This window comes from Microcaecilia unicolor, chromosome 11, assembly GCF_901765095.1.
Source record: "Microcaecilia unicolor chromosome 11, aMicUni1.1, whole genome shotgun sequence".
In the NCBI taxonomy this organism is placed as follows: domain Eukaryota; kingdom Metazoa; phylum Chordata; class Amphibia; order Gymnophiona; family Siphonopidae; genus Microcaecilia; species Microcaecilia unicolor.
In genome coordinates, this window is record NC_044041.1 from 25,801,862 (window position 1) to 25,822,621 (window position 20,760).

General features: G+C 45.5%; 1 protein-coding gene across 1 annotated transcript in view; it reads left to right on the plus strand.

Annotated features, from left to right (window-relative positions):
- The first annotated feature begins 1,082 nt into the window (after window positions 1-1,082).
- Window positions 1,083-20,760, plus strand: part of LOC115479935 (sodium-dependent serotonin transporter-like) — a 52,833-nt gene continuing 33,155 nt past the window's right edge. The window contains exons 1-5 of the mRNA XM_030218268.1: window positions 1,083-1,299; window positions 5,495-5,629; window positions 7,978-8,197; window positions 14,632-14,770; window positions 16,440-16,574. Coding sequence (XP_030074128.1) covers window positions 1,083-1,299; window positions 5,495-5,629; window positions 7,978-8,197; window positions 14,632-14,770; window positions 16,440-16,574 — 846 coding nt within the window. The remainder of the gene's footprint in view (window positions 1,300-5,494; window positions 5,630-7,977; window positions 8,198-14,631; window positions 14,771-16,439; window positions 16,575-20,760) is intronic.

The window sequence follows — 20,760 nt, forward strand, 5'->3', positions numbered from 1 at the left end:
AAGCAGCATAAAATGTTTTGTACATTTTTGGGATCTTGCCGGGTATTTGTGACCTGGATTGACCACTGTTGGAAACAGAATGCTGGGCTTGATGGACGTTTGGTCTTTCCCAGTGTGGCAATACTTATGTACTTATGTGCTTGGGATTCTGAATGCAATCTTGCTACTCTTTGGGGTTCCACATGGAATGTTGCTACACTTTGAAATTCTGCATGGAATCTTGTTATTCTTTAGAATTCTAGAATCTTGCTATTCTTTGGGGTTCTACATGGAATGTTGCTACTATTGGGTACTTGTGACCTGGATTGGCCACTGTTGGAAACAGGATGCTGGGCTTGATGGACCTTTGGCCTGTCCCAGTGTAGCAATACTTATTTACTAAACCAAAAAAAACAAACAAAAAGGCACACAACTGCTTACAAATTTCACCCTCAGGCTGCGTCAGGGGTACAAACTATAAAAACAAAACACAAATATAAAAACATATATAACCATTTAACAGTATCATAAGTTTTTATAGTTTGTACCCCAGACGCAGCCTGAGGGCGAAACGTGGCTACGTCGGGTATTATTCCAAATAAATGCATTTGATTCCACTGCTTTGTTGTTTTTTTAGATACTTATGTACTTACATCTGAAAAGTGGGCTGTGCCACAGTCTCTGGTGTGTGAGAGTGTGTATTCTTACCCTTATGTCTAAATACCACCCCAAAATAAATGTAAAAGACCCCCCCTCTCTGTTACTGAAACCTAGCATTTATGGAAATATCCAAATGCCACCATTTAAAGAGATCCCGTTGGAAAGTCGATCTGGAGCTGATACCTGCAGTTCAAACAGGAGCTTTCACCCAAATACTGAAAGGGAAAACGTCTCTCCCTTTCCCCTGCCCCTGATCAAACGACAGAGCTTTTTTCCTCACAGCTGCCCCCCTCTTGGAGACCGTTCCCAATCTAGAGGTGGAAAAGTTTATTTGACGTGACCCACCCCGTCAAATCTGTCATCCAAAGGGGGGGGGGGGGGCTCTCCTTCCCTCCTCCAGTGTGCTCATTTTGAATCGTGCACAATTTCCAGGAGTAGGCAACATGTCACAGCAGAATTGCCTGGCTTCTGGGGGGGACCTGCCCAGGCAGGACCACACAAACCTCAACCAGAGCTCCAACACACCGCCACTTGCGGCCCAAACGGATTCCAGAGAGAAGTGGGGGAAAAAGATGGATTTCCTGCTTTCTGTCATTGGATTTGCTGTAGATCTGGGCAACGTGTGGAGGTTTCCTTATATCTGCTACCAGAATGGAGGCGGTAAGAACTTTGCACCTGTTCATAGTTCCTGCTTTGAGGTAACCCAAAGTCGTAGTTCTTTTCAATATCTTTGATCATAGTCTCCAGTACACGAACACTGCACAAAGCAGCGTTCCCTTAAGAATCCCCCCTTTATTTGCAAGCTCATTTTCCATAAAATAAAAACAAAAGCACAAAATGTATTAGAATGGAGAGAAAAGACATTTAAAAAAAAAACTCAGTATCTGCATTTTTTTATTTTGTGAATTATGCAATAAAAAAGGTATCATTTTCTTTTCCATGTTTTATTTTGTTTGATTTCTAGTGAATTATGCACAATTTTGTATTTGAAATCTTCGGGACAGACGAAATAGATATTTAATAAACATTAGAATAATATCTTTTCCATGAAAAATGTGAGTTCACTGCAGGTGGGTATCGCTGGCTGTATTTTGTGACCCGGGGTGATTGTTTTCAAACTCGCTTTCTTCAGTTTTAATAAGTTTTGTGAACTACAACCCACAATCTGAACAGCTTTGCCGGCGTCTGTATGAATTCAAAAAATTTTTTTTTTGCACAAGGTGGTTTCAATTTTAAGGACCGAAACGAAATACGAATCGAGTGAAAATGATGTGAACGTAGGATCAACGTAATGATAGAATCTAATGGCTGCTTCTCGGTCATTTTCCCCACATATTATGGGGTTTAAACGTTGAAATCCGTCATGTGCAGGATTTTGCTTTCTAGCAGCGAAGCTGAGACCCAAGTGAATTCAATCTTTACACAGAGGCTCTCGGGAGCTGTCCATGGTAACAGATTTCCTTTACCGAAACTTCCACGTAGACGAGAGAACAATTGGAACGGAGGTGTTTCGTACCCCGTTACGAAAACTGTAAAGTGTTGTTCACGTAATTATTTGAAAAAGCTGTATTTGGGTACTTTGCTATTTATATGCAATCCATAGGGCTTCTTCTTAGGATACCTTAAATCACGAGAGGTGGTTTGTCTAATCACTAGTCTTGCTGTCGTTCTGTTGCCAATAACGGAAGACCAAAATGATCAATTTGTTTCAATTGACTAGTGAGTTTTGATTGCTCCACTAATGAGTGTGTTTTTAACTGATGTCATAATCAAGAGACACAATAGATCTTTGCTTGTAAAAAAATAAAAGAATTCGCAGATATAAATAAACGTTAGTGTCAAAATTCTATTAATTGTGCAAACATCGGCGCGCAGTTGATTTGCTCGTTTTGATGTCACTGTAGTTACACTTTTTTTTTAAACAAGTTTCCGCTAAAAACCTGTTGACAAGTAGAATTCTAATGGCAGCTTTACGAAAATATTTGCTATCGAGCTGCTACTTGATTCAACCTTCGTAAAAGGTAAGCCTGCCAGTGAATATAAGTCTGTTCTGATTTGAGCTTTAATAGCAAAGCAAATATTCTTGCATTGAACAACTTTGCTTGTGAATTGGTGTTTAGCTGCAGTCGCCAAAACTGAAACTCGCTTTGCTCTTTCAGCAGTGTTTGCAAAGATCTCATTAATAAACCTGAACTAGAATTTGCACAATACTCGTTTCCTACAATTTTAATTCCTGTCCCTTACTTATAACTTGCTAACACTTTATTTGGGAGGCACTGTTTTGGGAAATCGGTTACTTTTATCATATCATCCGAAAACACGCTACTTTATTAAAAAAAAAAAAAAGTCATCCAGATTAAGGCTGACCTAATCAAAAGCCTCTTCTTGCTAAACTTCACTGGCTTCCAATCAAGGAGCGAATTGTATTCAAGGTTTGCACCGTGGTACACAAAATCATCAATGGGGTTGTACCAAATTACATGCTGACCATGATCGACTTGCCTGCCAGAAATGCTGACCCCACATGGCGATTATATCTCACCTTGCATTACCCAAGCTGGAAAGGATGTAAGCATGGCTCTATTCAGGCGTCAAGCTTTCCACTCATCAGTGCGCAAAACTGGAATGCACTTCCAAGAGTAATAACCAGTCTGAGTGACAGTGGCGTTCCTAGGGGAGCTGACACCCGGGGCGGATTGCCGATGTGCCCCGCCCCCCGGGTGCAGCACGACCCCCCCCTGCCGAAAGACCCCCCCCCCCCGCCGAAAGAACCCCCCCCCCGGGTGCACGCCACTGGTGGGGGGGGGGGGGTGCTGCGCGCCTGTCCGCTTCGTTCGTTTCCATGCTCCCTCTGCCCCAGAACAGGAAGTAACCTGTTCCAGGGCCGAGGGAGCACAGAACGAATGTAACGGACAGTCGTGCAGCACCCCCCCCCCCCCCCCAGCGGCGTGCACCTGGGGCGGACCGCACCCACCGCCCCCCCCCTTGGTACGCCACTGCTGAGTGACTAAAAACGCATCTGTTTGCAAAAACATTTTCTACAAGACCGATGTAGGTCTATAACCCCTGTAAGCATGCAAACATGGATTCTGGTTGGACCCATTCTTTTGTACCGTTCTATGTAAAGTGTCTTTTCTTTCTTGCACTTTTGCTCTTCATGTCTAATTTGTCTCTGATATCACCCAGAGAACTCTCTCTCTCTCTCTCTCTCTCTCTCTCTCTGGTTTTGTAAGCCACATTGAGCCTGCATGTTTGTGGGGATAATGTGGGGTATAAATACATAGATAGATAGATAGATAAGACCGGTTATTTTACTGTTAACTAGGACTCTCATTGCATTAAATGAAACCTGTGCTAAAAAAAAAAAAAAAGCACAAGTTGGTGGTAAAAATAGCCTACACTGATAATTTATCCCTTAATTTGAAATAACTTTATTTCTTTTCAAATGCAAAATAATTTACATTTGACTTGGAGCTTATTGTTTATATACAATTTCTGTACCACCTACTTTGATGAGTGGAGGGGCATTTTTGATATGAGCTCTAATTCTGAGTTTGGATGTTTTGCTGAAAACTTCCAGAGTCCGAATAGCAAATATATGCTTATGTTTACTAAGCAGTGCTATGGGCACATTGGCATTTTTAACGTGCGTAAATGGTTTACGCACATTAAACACCAATGCATCCATAGAAATGTATAGGCACATTAGCGTTTAATGTGCCTTAAATTTACAGGCATGTTAAAAATGCTAGCACACCTTAGTAAACATACCCCATAGCCATTTTTGAAACAGCAAAATGCCTATCCTTTTTTTCTTCTGAAAATGGCCACTTGCTAGGGCTTTTGCGCTCTGTATTTATCTTTTTGGTCCATTTTTGAAGAAAAGTCCAAGTGAAAAACACACAAAATCAAGCCATTGGGATGTAGGAGGAGCCAGCATTCTTAGTAGATTAGCCACATAGACATCCCAGCAGATGTCATAGTCTGTGCCGTGTCCCGCACCCTGACTTACCAGCAGCCATTGGGAGGGGTTTAGCATCCTCTTCGAGGAGCCCATGCTTTGCCTCGATGGTGTAGCAGGCTGCTGGCATGATTGCTCCCACACCGGGTGCAGGCCTGATGACTTCTCTGTCAGCAGCGCCTGTCCTTAGGCATGCACATGGCTGCCTGCAACATCTTTAAAGGAGCTTGCAGCGGGAAGGATTCCAGATGCCACCCCCCTGATGTCACCCCATGGGCTTACTATAGGGGCCTCAGACCCAACCCACATTGCCTTTACAACTGGTTCCTTGGCCTGCATGGGTCTCCAGCCTAGCCTTCAGCATGTTCCCACCTCCAGCCTAGCCTTCAGCGTGTTCCTGTCTCCAGCCCAGCCTTCAGCATGTTCCTATCTCCAGCCTAGCCTTCAGCGTGTTCCTGTCTCCAGCCCAGCCTTCAGCGTGTTCCTGTCTCCAGCCCAGCCTTCAGCATGTTCCTATCTCCAGCCTAGTCTTCAGTGTGTCTTATCTCCAACCCAGACTTCAGCATGTCCCTGTTTCCAGCCCACCCTGTCTCAGAGTTCCTATCTTAGTGTTCCTGCCTCAGCCTCTTTTCAGTGTTTCTACCCTAGGTTCTGGTCCGCCAGGCCTGCCCCAAGGGTTTCTTTCAGAGCCACCCCAGGTTTTAGTCCACCAGGCCTGCCAATTTTTGGTCCGTTCTTCAAGCATGGTGACTTTCAGAATTATGGGGATGGTGCTTACCTTTAAGTGACGGTTATAGAATGAGGGGGAATGAGTAGACTTTCATGCTGGATCAATCTAGCGCAAGGAAGTGATAGTATTTCTTAAGAATTGGGTGTTTGTTTCTCTACGTGCAGGAGCATTTCTCATCCCTTACACTTTAATGGCCATTTTCGGAGGAGTCCCATTATTTTACATGGAGCTGGCTTTGGGGCAGTTTCATCGAACTGGTGCAATCCCAATCTGGAAGCGCATATGCCCAATTTTTAAAGGTAAGCGTATTCAATTTATTGCTGTCTATTTCAGAAATGTTAGTGAATCCTTGAAAATGCTATTAAATTGCTGTGGTCATACTGATCACATTCTAAAAATATACTTAACCTATTTCTATTCTGTCCTTTTGGTACATATCACATGCATGGTTCAAACAACAGCTATGACTTTTAGCAGGTGATTTTAGAAGAATTTAGTTGTGGTAAAAGTTGATTTGCAAATCAGCAGACTCAACCTTCAGATCCTTTATATGGTGCTAAGATTTGGGCATGATCCTGAGATGTGCATGCAATTTAGGGACCCGTTTACTAAGCCGCAAAAGCATCCACGCACACCCAACGTGCGCCAAAATGGAGTTTCTGCCCGGCTACCACGTGGCTCTTGCGGTAATTTCATTTTTGGTGTGGATCCGATACACGCATCCAAAAAATAATTTTTATTTTCAGACGCGCATATCGGATGTGCACCAAGTGGCAGTTCATGCGCATAAGGTCATTACCGCCCAGTTACTGTGTGAGACTTTACCACTAGGTTAATGGTTGCTGGTAAGGTCTCAGACCCAAAATGGATGCATGCCAATTTTGATTTTGCGCACGTCCACTTTCAACCAAAATTTAAAAAGACATTTTTGCAGGTGCACTGAAATATGGATCTGCGTGCTCCCAAAATATGCGTCTACACTACTGCGGGCCATTTTCGAGCGCATCTTTGTAAAATGACCCCTGAATTGGCTAACAAGCCATTAACGAGCGAGCAAAAATTGGCCACTAGCAACCAATTATTAGCATTAATCGCCATCCTCTAGTGTATCTAGAGAGGGACAGTGGGGACAGTCCTCCCTGGGTGCCAGCGGTGAGGGGGTACGCGGAGCAGGTGTGCACTATCGGCTTGCCCAATCTCCTGCCCCAGAACAGGAAGTTGATGTCTGAGGGGGCAGGGGATCGGCAGAGCCAACAGTGCATGCCTGCTTCACATACCCCCTTGCCTGGGGAGGGGGGGGGGTGTTAGGGGGCAGGAATTCTCACTAAGCAAGGGGTGTTAGGGGGCAGGAATTCTCACTAAGCAACATTCTATAAAGTAGTGTTTCCCAAGTCCGGTCCTGGAGTACCCCTTGCCAGCCAGGTTTTCAGGATATCCAAAATGAATATGCAAAAAAGAGATCTGCATATAATGGAGGCACTGTATGCAAATCAAGTTCTGCATATTCTTTGTGGATATCCTGAAAACCTGACTGGCAAGGGGTACTCCAGGACCGGACTTGGGAAAGACTGCTATAAAGGACACACATCCTTTATAAAATCACACTTAGCACTGATCTTTCCTGGTGCCCATTTTTGAGCTTGATTTATAGAATCTGGCCCATATATGAGTGATTTTAGGAAAGGCGCTGCTTATATGTGGTAGGAGCAACATGTAGACATTTTAAGGATGCATGTGTGGAGGAGTGGCCTAGTGATTAGAGCACCGGTCTTGCAATCCAGAGGTGGCCAGTTCATATCCCACTGCTGCTCCTTTTGATCTTGGACAAGTCACCTAACCCTCCGTTGCCTCAGGTACAAACTTAGATTGTGAGCCCTCCTGGGACAGAGAAATATCCAGAGTACCTGAATGTAACTCACCTTGAGCTACTACTGAAAAAGGTGTGAGCAAAATCTAAATAAATAAGATTCTGGAATCTTAAAGAGTGACTAGATTCCATGCAGAATCTCAAAGAGTAGCAACATTCCATGTAGAACCCCCCAAAAATAGTAAGATTCTTGAGTGGAGGAGTGGCCTAGTGATTAGAGCACTGGTCTTACAATCCAGAGGTGGCCAGTTCAAATCCCACTGCTGCTCCTTGTGATCTTGCACAAGTCACTTAACCCTCCATTGCCTCAAGTACAAACTTAGATTGAGAGCTCTCCTGCAACACAGAAATATCCAGAGTACCTGAATGTAATTCACCTTGAGCTACTACTGAAAAAGGTGTGAGCAAAATCTAAATAAAATGTTACAGATGGACAGACAGACAAAAAGATAGAAGCCACAAGCTTCACAGCCAAATAACCAAAAGAATGAGGTAAATACCAATCCACATAAAGGGTTCACTACTGTAAGCAACTTTAGATTCCCAAATAGCATTCTACACACAAAGAGCATTTTAGAATCACCGATATTCTGGTCAACTGTGTTGAAATGTTTAAATTCATAACAAAATCTAAAATATTGATCATCTTCGCTTTGTCCTTTTGATGCCCTTATGAGACCAGAGAAAGGTAAGGGGGATTTTATTTTACTTTGCCATCATGACTTGCTAAATTATTCATTCGCCCAATGGATGGTTAACCAACATATCCTGTTCTTGGAGGCATTGGATTCTCCATTTGCATTATCGCCTTGTACGTCTCCTTCTACTACAACACCATCATCGCTTGGGCATTATTTTACTTCTACTCATCCTTCACTGGGACTCTGCCGTGGACGACCTGCGATAACCCCTGGAACACGCCCAACTGCACCAACTACTTTGGGAAAAGCAATACGACATGGACCAACTTCTCCAGATCGCCGGCTGAAGAGTTTTATACGTAAGTTTATGTAAGTGACTTAGGTGATGGCTTAGGGTCAGATCATGCTTGGGCTGAACCATTCAGACCATTTTCTATTTGGAAGCAGAATGACGGTTTTGCAGGTTGGCCAATAAACATACTGCATTCTCTGGAACCTCAGATTCTGTCTCATGTGAAGCCCCTGTGCAGTAAGAGATCACCTAATCTGGCTGTATTGGTATCTCCACTTCTGACCTCGTAGGCTATTTTTATTCTTGTGTTCATTTCATTGTGGTATTGTAGCTGCATGTTACCAGCCAACTTTCTAGGTCTTAAACTAGCTCGTCATTTATAGTTGTTCTTCCATCTCATTCCTTTACATCTAGTTGAAAATCGGGGGAGGGAGGAGTGAGCTTCCCTAGAGGACTAAAGAAGAAGCATTGAGAAGCCAGGGTTGAAAGGGAAATTGCCCCATTACGGACCAGCTAGAATATATCTAAAGCCTATGTTCATGAGTTCCACATGACACTGTAAATGTTCCAGTCCTCTCATTCTTTGTGGTACAGAAAGATATGAATCCTGGGGAGCTGTAGTATGACAACCGGATTCTACTACTACTACTACTATTTAGCATTTCTATAGCGCTACAAGGCGTATGCAGCGCTGCACAAACATAGAAGAAAGACAGTCCCTGCTCAAAGATAATAGACAAGAAATAAAGTAAGCAAATCAAATCAATTAATGTGAACGGGAAGGAAGAGAGGAGGGCAGGTGGAGGCGAGTGGTTACAAGTGGTTACGAGTCAAAAGCAATGTTAAAGAGGTGGGCTTTCAGTCTAGATTTAAAGGTGGCCAAGGATGGGGCAAGACGTAGGGGCTCAGGAAGTTTATTCCAGGTGTAGGGTGCAGCAAGACAGGGACTGTCCTTCTATGTTAAATTGTACAGCACTGCGTAACCCTAGTAGTGCTTTACAAATGTTAAGTAGTAGTAGTAGTAGAAGGCGCGAAGTCTGGAGTTGGCAGTAGTGGAGAAGGGAACAGATAAGAAGGATTTATCCTTGGAGCGGAGTGCATGGGAAGGGGTGTAGGGATCACGTTCTAATCTTGTGCCTATTAATATGAAACTGACCTTTAGCATTTTTAAAAAACCTTTTCTAAGAGATTAGCAGCAGTTGTAGTTCATTGGAAAAAGAGAATGAAAGAAGATAAGGTCATTGAGAATTTTTAAGTTTGTGCATTGCATTGACATTATCAGCCAGTTCCCATTGAGGCAAAAAGAACTGAAACATTTTTCTTTGTCGTTCCTTATTCCTTACTCTTTGAATTCCAGATAGCTTCTATTTAGGATCCTATTTATCAAGCTTCTTGACATAAAACGATTGTTCCAAAATCTGCCCTCGGGATCCTCAGCCAGTTGGATTTGGGGCATTTCCACAATGAGTATCCATATGCTTATGGATTATTTTCAACTTGTCCTAATCACAATCTAGCTGATTATTTAGTAAGCAAATAAAACTGAAACGTGAAACTTGAATATGCATGATGGAAATTTGCACACAGTCAGTGGCGTACCAAGGGGGGGGGGCGGTCCACCCCGGGTGCACGCCGCTGGGGGGTGCCACGCACCTGTTGGCTCCGAGTCCGCTCGTTCCCTCCCTGCTGCTCCCTCTGCGCGGAACAGGTTACTTCCTGTTCCGGGGCAGAGGGAGCAGCAGGGAACGAGCGGACTCGGAGCCAACAGGCACGTGGCACCCCCCTCCCAGCAGGTAAAAATGCACCCGGGGAGTGTAATTTCGCCGGGGGGGGGGGGAGGTCGCGCTGCACCTGGAGAGGTGTAATTTTGCCAGGGGAGCGCATCGCCGATCCGCCCCGGGTGTCAGCCAGCCTAGGAACGCCACTGCACACAGTGGAAGCAGTGTATAGAAATCTAGCTCAGGGATGTGCATTTCAGCTGTCCTGAAAACCTAAAGAACCACTGCCATAGAAACAAAATGAGAGAAACTCAAGGACTGGTTTGGGAATCCTTGCTATACGTAGTTTTCACCCCAGTCCTTGGGACACACCCAGCCCGTCAGATTTTTGGGATCTCCACAATGAATATGCATGAGACAGATCTGCATGCAGTGCCTCCCTTGTATGCAAATCTCTCTCATGCATATTCATTGTGGATATCCTGAAAACCTGGCTGGCCAGGTGGTCCCTGAGGACTGGCTTGCAAAACCACTCATCTAAAGCAGGGGTTCTTAAACTCAGTCCTCGGGATACACCTAGCCAGTCAGGGTTTTAGGATATCCACAATGAATATGCATGAGAGAGATTTGCATGCCCTACGTCCATTGTATGCAAATTTATCTCATTCATATTCATTGTAGTATACTGAAAGCCTGACTGGCTAGGTGTATTCCAAGGATTCACTCCCAGTCCTTGAGAGCCACCAATGGGTCAAGTTTTTAGGATATCCATAATGAATATGCATGAGAGAAATTTGCATGCCCTACGTCCATTGTATGCAAATTTATCTCATTCATATTCATTGTAGTATACTGAAAGCCTGACTGGCTAGGTGTATTCCAAGGATTCACTCCCAGTCCTTGAGAGCCACCAATGGGTCAGGTTTTTAGGATATCCATAATGAATATGCATGAGAGAAATTTGCATGCTCTGTACATCTATTGTATGCTAACCTTTCTCATGCATATTGTGAGCTGGTCACCCTTCCAGGACCCAGCCAGGGCTGACCCTGCTTAGCTTCCTTCACACACAGTCACTGCTGGGCTCTACACTTCTCGGTAATTCCCCAGGACTCTGCCTCAAACACAGGGGAGTTCTCTGCCTCCTCGTCTCCTTTCACAAATGTTCACCAACACCAGGCTTCTTACAACCAAAGGTGTTTATTAGTTGCCATTTAACATAATCTTCATGGCTTATTTCTTCTTCAACTCAAACATAACAAAAAGGCATTTACTCAGAGTCTTCAAATTAAACCCTTTTCAGACTTAAAGCAGTTCCTCAAACTTTCACAGTTCAAACAGCCAAACAAAAGCATTTACTTTTTTCTCAGAGGGTAGTGTAGCTGTCACCTTTTCAGCAGAGAGCTTCCCCAGTGCTTCCATCTCCTCCTTCCAGCTTTCCACCATTGTCTTAATAAAGCTGCCTGAAAACCTCTCACACCTGGTTCAATTTCCCAATCAAGTCCTGGCTTCTCCCTCTCCTGCCTAGAGTCCTTCCCCTGACTCTGAGTCCCTTCCTGCTGCAGTGCATTCTGGATCTCGTAGTTTCCTGCCTCCTCACAGTATTTATTAAGGATATACTGAAAACTTAACCTGTTGACAGCTCTCTTGGCCTGAGAGTGAATATCACTGGCCTAGCAGCCCTCACAGAACTTAGTAGCAACTGTTTTTCTTTCCAAACAGAAAGTTTCTGAAGTGGGTCCTGCAGAGCTGCCAAGCTGCCCAGTTCCAGGAGGGTAATTTTAGGCCAAGCCTGGATTGCTGACAACCTCATCGATGCATGATGGTACCTGTACTGATGATTTCAACAAGGAGGTTTAATTGACAGGAGATGGCATCATATGACAAGGCTGAAGACGTAGCCGCCATCATGATTCACTCAAACCAAAGCAAACTATTGGTCCATGCCAAGCAGGGGCGTAGCTAGGTGGGGCCATGGGGGCATGAGCCCCCACAGATTTAGCCCTGGACACCTCTACTTTCGACCCCCCGCCGCCAACCCTCCCCCGCCACTGCCTCCGACCTTCTGCCGCCACTGCTAGGTACCTTTGCTGGCGGGGGTCCCCAACCCTTGCCAGCTGAAGTCTTCTTCAGCGCCGGTCTCCAGTGCGTTCACAGATCTGTTACTGAGAGTCCTGACTCCTGTGTGCACATAACGACTTGCACGCAGGACCTCGAGTCAGGACTAAGAGAAACAGATCTGCGAATGCACTGGAGACCGGCGCTGAAGAAGACTTCGGCTGGCAGGGGTTAGGGACCCCCCGCAAGCAAAGGTACCTGGCGGTGAAGAGGGAGGGGTGGCGGTGGGAAGGGGGGGGTCAAAAGTGGCGGGGAGGGGTGGCAGCGAGGGGTGGGGTTGAAGGTGGTGGTGGGGGGTCAGTGGCTGGGGAGGCGGGCTAAAATGTGCCCCCCCACCTCAGGCTCTGGAACCCCCTCCCACCGAGGTCTGGCTACGCCCCTGATGCCAAGCCATGCATAGGCAGTCCTTATTTCTAATAAATGTTTTCTGTTGTTTTGAGCAAGCTCCACCTACTGGCTTCAGGCCAGATAATGGGTCAAGCATGATCCTGCCGCCTCCTGTCAATTAAACCTCCTTGGATTTCAATAGGTAGAATCAGAGACTACAAATCCCACACTTCTTCAGGATGTAAGTTTAAAACTGGGATTAGCCAAAAGTCTCCCTCTTGTAACTGAATAACTTGGCAGCTCTGATCCTGGGTGTCAATAAAGTGTAAAAAAAAAAAAAAAAAAAAATCAGCAGAGCTGCCAAGTTACCCATTCCAGGAGGGAGATGCTTTGGCCAGTCCTGGATTTCTGCCAACCTCATCCTGGTGCATTATGGGATCTGCAGCACTGATTTCAATGGATAGAATCATGGACTACAAATACTACACTGCTTTGGGGTGTAAGTTTAAAACCAGAACCGGCCAAAAAAGGTCTCCCTCCTGGAACGGGTAACTTGGTAACTCTGAAGCAGAAACACAATTCAGATCAAACGTTTTAATGATTGTGGAGGAACAGAGGGTGTGTGAACATACTGTCAGAGCTGCCAAGTTAGCCATTCCAAGAGGGAGACTGGCCAGTCCTGGATTTCTGTCGACCTCATCCTGGTGCACTATGGGACCTGCAACACTGATTTCAATGAATAGAATTATTATTAGCATTTGTATAGCGCTACCAGACGCACGCAGCTCTGAACACCTGATACAAAGAGACAGTCCCTGCTCAAAAGCGCTTACAATCTAAATAATTCAGACAGACAAGACAGTTACGGGTGAGGGAGTAATGGGAGCTAAAAAGCAGCAGACGTATAGGTCCAGGAAGTCTATTCCAGGCATAAGGTGCCGGGAGAGAAAAGGAGCGAAGCCTGGAGTTAGCAGTGGAGGAGAAGGGGGATGACAAGAGAGATTTGCCCAGTGAGCGGAGTTCACGGGGAGGAATGTAGGGAGAGATGAGAGTGGAGAGGTAATGGGGGGCTGCAGAGTGGATGAATTTAAAGGTCAGTAAGAGAAGTTTGAACTGTATGTGGAAGCGGACAGGGAGCCAGTGAAGTGACTTGAGGAGTGGGCTAGTGTGGGTATAACGATTCTGGCGGAAAATAAGTCATGCCGCAGAATTTTGGACAGATTGGAGAGGAGAGAAATGGCTGAGCGGAAGACCAGTGAGTAGGGTTACCATTTTGTGTCCTCTGAAAAAGAGGACACATGTCACGCCCCCTACCCCGCCCCCGCCACGCCTCATACCCCGCCCCCGCCACGCCCCCTTCGGGTCCTCGTTCCGCCCCTCTATTCCCCGCCCCCCCCCGTCACATAGTCCCCCCCGTCACATAGTCCCCCTCACTTACTATCTAGCCCTGGTGGTCTAGTAGCGTCTAGCCCTGGTGGTCTAGTAGCGTCTTCTCTTCGGGGCAGGAAAGAGCCCCCTCTTTCCTGCCCGGAGCGCTGCCTGTCCTTGCCTGCTGCATCCTCCTCGGTCTGGCTGGGGATTCAAAATGGCCACCGAGAGTTGAAGCGGCCTCGCGAGAGTTCAACTCTCGGCGGCCATTTTGAATCCCCAGCCAGACCGAGGAGGATGATAGACAGGGGAGGCAGCGCTCCGGGCAGGAAAGAGGGGGCTCTTTCCTGCCTCGAAGACGTCACTAGACCACCAGGGAACATGGTAAGGAAGGGGAGGGGACGGGAGTAGGGTTACCACGGCGCCGATCGCCCGCCCACACGCACGCGCCTGCCCGCACCTGCGCCCACGTTTGTCCAGAAATCCGGACAAACGTGGGTGCAGGCAAAATCCGCCGGACGCCCCGGACATGCCCTCAAAAAGAGGACATGTCCGGGGAAATCCGGACGAATGGTAACCCTACCAGTGAGAAGTAAATTGCAATAGTCCAAGCAAGAGGCAACAAGGGTGTGGATAAGGGTTCTGACAGCGTATTCAGAAAGGAAGGGGCGAATTTTGCTAATGTTGTAGATAAAGAAGCGACAGGTTTTGGCGATCTGTTGAATATGTGGAGGGACAGAATCATGGACTACAAGTCCTACACTGCTTTGGGATGTAAGTTTAAAACCAGGACCAGCCAAAAGTCTCCCTCCTGGAATGGGTAACTTGGCAGCTCTGTGGTTGGGCCAAGAGGTTCATATCTGTCATGAGCTAGAGTGTTACTACAAAGGATACCCAAAGACAGCAAATGGTTTGTTGAACACCCTGTTTTCTTTCCCTTTTTTTTTAAATGTGGCATCTTATGCTTTAGAAGGAGAGTTCTTGGGATTCACAAGTCCGCAGGCCTGCACGATGTTGCTGGAATCCGCTGGCAGCTTCTTCTCTGTCTGTTCCTCATTTTTACTATTGTCTACTTCAGCCTGTGGAAGGGCGTGAAGACCTCGGGGAAGGTAATTGCAGTTGTCTGTAATGAGCTTAACTCCTCCCCTCAGTCACATTGTGATTGACTAAGGTTTCTGCTGAATCTCCGCCCCCAGAATGCCTCCCAAAAATCCAGTTTTGAGATAGGCACTAAGCAGAGATTTTCAGCAGCATTAACCAGTTAAGTTCCACTGAAAATGACTTGTTATCCCCTAGCAAACAATGTAACTGGCCAGGAGCCCTTACTAGCTGGTTAAATCGCCTTGAATATCAACCATGACCTTGACCATCTAAACTTCAGGATATCATTAAAAACCCACCTCTTCAAAAAAGCCTACCCCACCGATCCAACATAACTCCCCACACCCGGCAACACGACATAATCAATGATCATACTGGACAATCTGCTATCCGCATTCCCCTTGATCCCATGATGCCTGAACCACATCTGCATTTGTCTACAACACAATCTTTTATTTGTTATCAGCCGTAATGGCAAATGCCTTTACGGTACTTTGTAAGCCACCTTGAGCCTGCAAAAAGGTGGGAAAATGCGGGGTATAAATGTTAACAAATAAGTAAATAAATAAAATCAGCCTGCATGAGACTAATATTCAAAGGATTTATGATCCTAAATTTGGAGCAACCCGGAACTACCGCTGGCCCAACACGGGTACCGGCGGTAGTTCCACCCCCAGCACGCACCATTTACCGGCGCTAGCAGAAATATTTAAAAAGATATTTCCACAGGGGGTTACCCGGCGGTAATTGGTCAGTATTGTCGGTAAGTGGGTGGCAGTAAGTACTCCCTTCTCAAAAATGGCCATGTAGCAAGTGCAACCTTACCGCACAGCCGTTTCTATTTTCAGCCTTTTTAGCCGCTGCAGTAATAGGGGCCCTGTCACGCGGCAAAAACAACCACCACTGCTAGCAAAGGGTCCCTTTCACCTGCACCTTAGTAAAAGGGCCTCCTTGAGAGTTATGATCTTAAAATGGCCTCATTAAAAACTTTCTAGGGCCAAGCGCCTACAGTTATACTGATAATTTCACTAAACTCTTAAATTTAGGAGCATGAAAAGTGGGTGGCAACAGAGGTGAATTTAGGACAGGGAAAAGAAGTTGTGAGGTTAGCCCTGATTTTTCAGCATTAGGCTCTTAAATTGGGTTCATAAATCTAGGCAAAGGAATGGCGGGTCTAAGTTTGTAAGTATAACTTTTAAGCTCCTAAATTAAGATGCATTTTCAGCCGAAAACCTATGTTCCTAAATTTGGTTGAAAATAGGACACAAATTTAGGGCATTAATTTAGGATCTCAGTTGTTTTTTTTTTGGATACTGGGCCCTTTATTTTTCCCCAGCAGTGAATTATTTGCCCCATATAAGGGATCAATGCACTTCTCCCCTTGTGGGGAACATTACAACACAGGGAATTTACAGATGAACTTAGATGAAGTGTTGGTTTTAACACCTGATCAATAGTTTTAGGTGTAGTCTTATTGCCCTGGGGTATATGAGATGCTTTAGGAATACAGCATAGTGTCTAGACTTCAATAACACCAATCACTGTTTGCAAAGCAGCATTTTAAATGAAACAGTATTACCGACAGCAGTGAGGCAACTCCATGCAGCCAGAGAGCTCATGATTCAGAATGATATACTAATCTGCGCTCTAGCCATCACTTCTTCCTATACGTTTTAGGTTGTGTGGGTGACAGCTACCTTTCCCTATGTGATACTGTTCGTACTACTGATTCGAGGAGTGACTTTACCAGGGGCCTGGAAAGGCGTCGTTTTCTACCTGAGGCCAAATTGGGAGAAGCTGATGAGTACTGTGGTAAGTACCCACTGGCATGGCCACAGGTGATGTGAATATCTGTGTGGGCAACTGTTGCAGTATTTTCTGTTCATGAGTGTCATAACATAACATATCAAACCTTATACGCTGTATCACACCAAAAGGCTCAGAATGGTTTACAACAAAATAGCAATACATTATACATAATTCAAATAAAGATAAAATATAATATCATAAACAAAATACAGTTTAAGAATAATATTTAGTGAAAAACCAAGATCTGAATAATTTCCCGCAACCGTAAATAATTGGTTTTCAATCCGGATTTCCATAGGAAGAGCATTTCAGATAGAAACCATAGTGAATGTAAATAGTTTCTTATAAGCAGAAGCTAATTGTAGTTTAATGAAAAAAGGATATTGTAAGTTATTTATATGTATAGGCCTGGTTGTACTTTTGCAAGGTTGAACAACTATTGAAGTAGAAAGGTACTCTGAACAGAACCCATTTATGATCTTAAAAAAACAGAGCGAAAAGGCTTTAAAAAGGATTCTAGCTTGAACAGGTAGCCAATGAAGAATCCGGAGCAAGGGAGTGACATGATCATATTTAGTTTTTTTAAAAACTAAGCAAGCAAACATAGCTAGCATATTTCAGTTAATAAATTAAAAATAAAATGCTTTTGTCTACCTTTGTTGTCTGGACATTTTATTTTTCCATCATGTGGGTTTCAGTTTCTCTTTTCTGTTTTCCTGTCTGACTCTACTAATTCTCCTTCAAGTGGTTGCTGTCCATTTGTCTTTTCTCCTCTCTCCTGTCTTGTTCCATTCCCTAACTATATCTGCCTCTGACGTATTGGTCTTTCCTTTTTAGCTCTTTCCTCTCATTTTTTCTTTACTGCCTCTCTGTTCACTCGAGTTTCATCCTCTCTCACACTTCTCCTTCTTTATACTTTTTAGCTAACCATCAAATTCTATCTCCTGCTCTCACCCATTAGCTCTCCCATTCCCCATCTCACTCTTTCCCCAGCCTTCCATTCCCTTTCATCTTTAATCTACTCCCCATTAACATATTTCTACCTCCTATAATCACTATCCTACTCTCATTCATTCCCCCCCCCCCACCTGCCTCTCCCACATGGTTCTACCATTCCCAGTATCTTCCTCCCTCCAACTTTCTAGTTCAGCATCTGCTCCCTTTTCCTCCCCTCCCCCATAGCCTATCTTCCACTCCACCCCCCCCCCAGCATCTTCCTGTCTCTTCCTTCCTGCCTCCTTTCTCCCATGATCCAGCATTTCTCCCTCTTTTCCCTCCTTCCCATTGTCCAGCATTTCTCCTTCAATTCCTTCTACCCTTGGATCCAACATTTCCCTCTTTCTCCCCTTCCCCTCCTGTACATATCTCCCATTATCAACTCTCTCTCTCTCTTGTACCCTGGATCCAACATCTTTCTCCCCCCTCCATGAATTCAGGCAGCATCTCTCCCTCTGTTCCCTCCACTTCCATGTCCAACATTTCTCCCTCTCTTGCCCCTCTCTGCCCTGTGCAGCATTTCTCTCTCTTGATTCACTCTCCCCCTCCTAATTCAGCATCTTTCTCTATCTTGCTCCTCTCCCCCGCAAGTAGGATTTCCCTCTCTTTCCCTTCTCCCATGCAATGTCTCTTGCTCCTCTCCCCCCTTCCTTTGCAGCATATCTCTCTCCCTCCATGTGACCAATTCTCCCTTTTCTCCCCCCTTTTCCCTTTCTCCCTCTCTTCCCTAACATCCCCAGTCTGGATCCCCCCCATCTATATTTACAAGCTTCTCTCCTCAAAAGGGCAGCGGCAGTGGCAACGATTCATACATACTGCCTTCAGCTGATCCCAAAGTCTTCCTTCTGCCGTGTTCCGTGCTTCAGAAATAGAAAGTTGAGTCAGAAGGGGGTGGGACGTGGCAGGGAGAAGGCTTCCAGGTCAGCCGCAAGCAGTGTGTAGGGATCACTGCTGCTGCCCTTTTGAGGAGGGAAGCTCATTAAGGGAGAGGGAGATGCCGGATCATGGGAGCCCAGCTTTCTTCCCACATGCTAGCAGTCAGATGTGCACCGCTGTTGGGTGAGCCTGAGCCCAAACTGGGTGGGCCCAGACCCACCCTGGCTACGCTCCTGGTCCTAACTCCCCGAAAGAGCATTGATCCTCTCCCTTTCGACCTCCCCTGAAGAGCATTAGACACCTCTCTCCAGACTCCTCTGAAGAACACTGGTCCTCTCTCTCCTGACCCTCCTGGAGAGCATCAGCCTCCTCCCTACAACAGCCGGACCCCTCCCTCCTTCCCCCTCAAGCATTGTACCCCTCTTACAGACCCCCTCATCTTCTGTAGGTCCCCATGGGCCTACCTTTACAGTCCCTGCTGGTCTAGAATAGAAAGAGCAGGAGAAATTCCCACTCAGTCCTGCCAGTGTTAGCAGATGTGTTAAAATGTCTACTGCTAGAGGTCACAGCAGCCATTTTGGAGCCAGAGCAGCCATAGGCAGGACCGAGTAAGGATCACTCCTGTCCTTTCTACCTTAGACCACCAGGGACTATAAAGGTAGGCCTTGGAGAATCTACAGGGAGTGGGGGGGGGGCCTTTATGCAATGTTCAGGGAGAGGGAGGGATGGGGGTTGGCTCTTGCTGGGGAGGAAGAGGGAGGGGGATCAGGATCGATTGGAATCGGGAGGGGGGTGGCTGGCCAGATACCTTTATACAGGTCCTAGCCGATATTCAGCCAGGACCCACATAATTGTATTATGTGGGTGCTCTCATGAATATTGGCTGGGGCCTGCATATGTATAGGCGTCTGCCTGCACATGGCCCAGTATTGAATATCTGAATCTAACTTAGCCAAATATTCATTAGTTAGTTTGTAGGCCCTCTGGGTACAGGGAAATACCTGGAGGGCCTCGATGTAACTCACCTTGAGCTGCTACTGAAAATAAAAGGTGTGAGCTAAATCCAGGGCTTTTTTTGAGGGGGTACTTGGGGGTACTGAGTACTGGCAGCTTTCCCATTGTCTGCTAAACTTGACCCATGGACCCCAAGTTTTAATGATAGAGCTCAGGCTCTACCCACCAATTCTGTTTTGTCATAGGTTCTGTGACCGGTTGCAGGGGGCCTGGCTGTTATGGGGTGGGTTCCTCAGTGATCACCCCACCCCTGAAGGGTGGCCTAGCATTTGAGTACCGGCTCGTTTTTTGCTAGAAAAAAAACACACTGGCTAAATCCAAGTAAATAAATAGATAATGTACACATACACCACACGCATTACACATCCCAAACATAGATCACATTCATGCATTAAACATACCCACACCACACATTTAACATGCACAATATATTAGCATTAATTTCAAATTTGAAACAAGTGTTTTTCCTATTGCCTGAATGTATTAAGATATATTTGCAACCTCAACTAACAGCTGCCCTATTTTACATTTTAGTTTTGTCTGGCAGGAGCTCTGGAACAGATCAGAGACCTGAAGAGTAATGAATTCATTTATTATTTTCAGAACACAGGGACTTGCCAGACAAGCTCTTGGAAATGCAAATCTTTCATTGAATCACCCATCTCATTTGCCGTTAGATTTTATGTATGTTGTCCCCTCCCCTTTCTGCTCCTTTACAATGGATTTCCTGTCTAGAATGTTCATAGAGCGTAATCAAAGATTTACTTTCAAATGAAAATGTTAACTAACACTGCAAACAAGCCATAAGAGAAGCCTTGTCTTCCAAGCGGGATACCAGGAGATGCTTTGGACTGTTTTGATTTTCATGACTTGGATATTAAGGAGTAGATTCAGTAAATGACACCCAAATTTGAGCACTAAGCGTGCTCTGAGTTGGACAACAGAGAAAACACAGACGAGGGCTCACACTCCGCACAAAGCAAGCAGAAAACAGCGGAGTTGACGAGAAAGGCAGGGTTTCTTTAATAGGCAATTCTTCAAACTGACTCAACACAGACCATGTTTCGGCGACAGGGTCTGCCTCAGGAGTCTGTAAACATGTGCATAGACAAGAGGTCTAGAACAACAGGGGAAAAAAAAAGCAGACCACGCAAAAAGTAAAATGATATTTCTTTCCAAGTCATCACAACAGCAAACAATTTCCTTTAATTGCCCAACGTGGCCATGTTTTGCCCTAGAAGGGCTGCATCAGGGGCTAAACAAATAACCAGCAGGAACAGTCCAATGTTTTCCCTATCTGGTT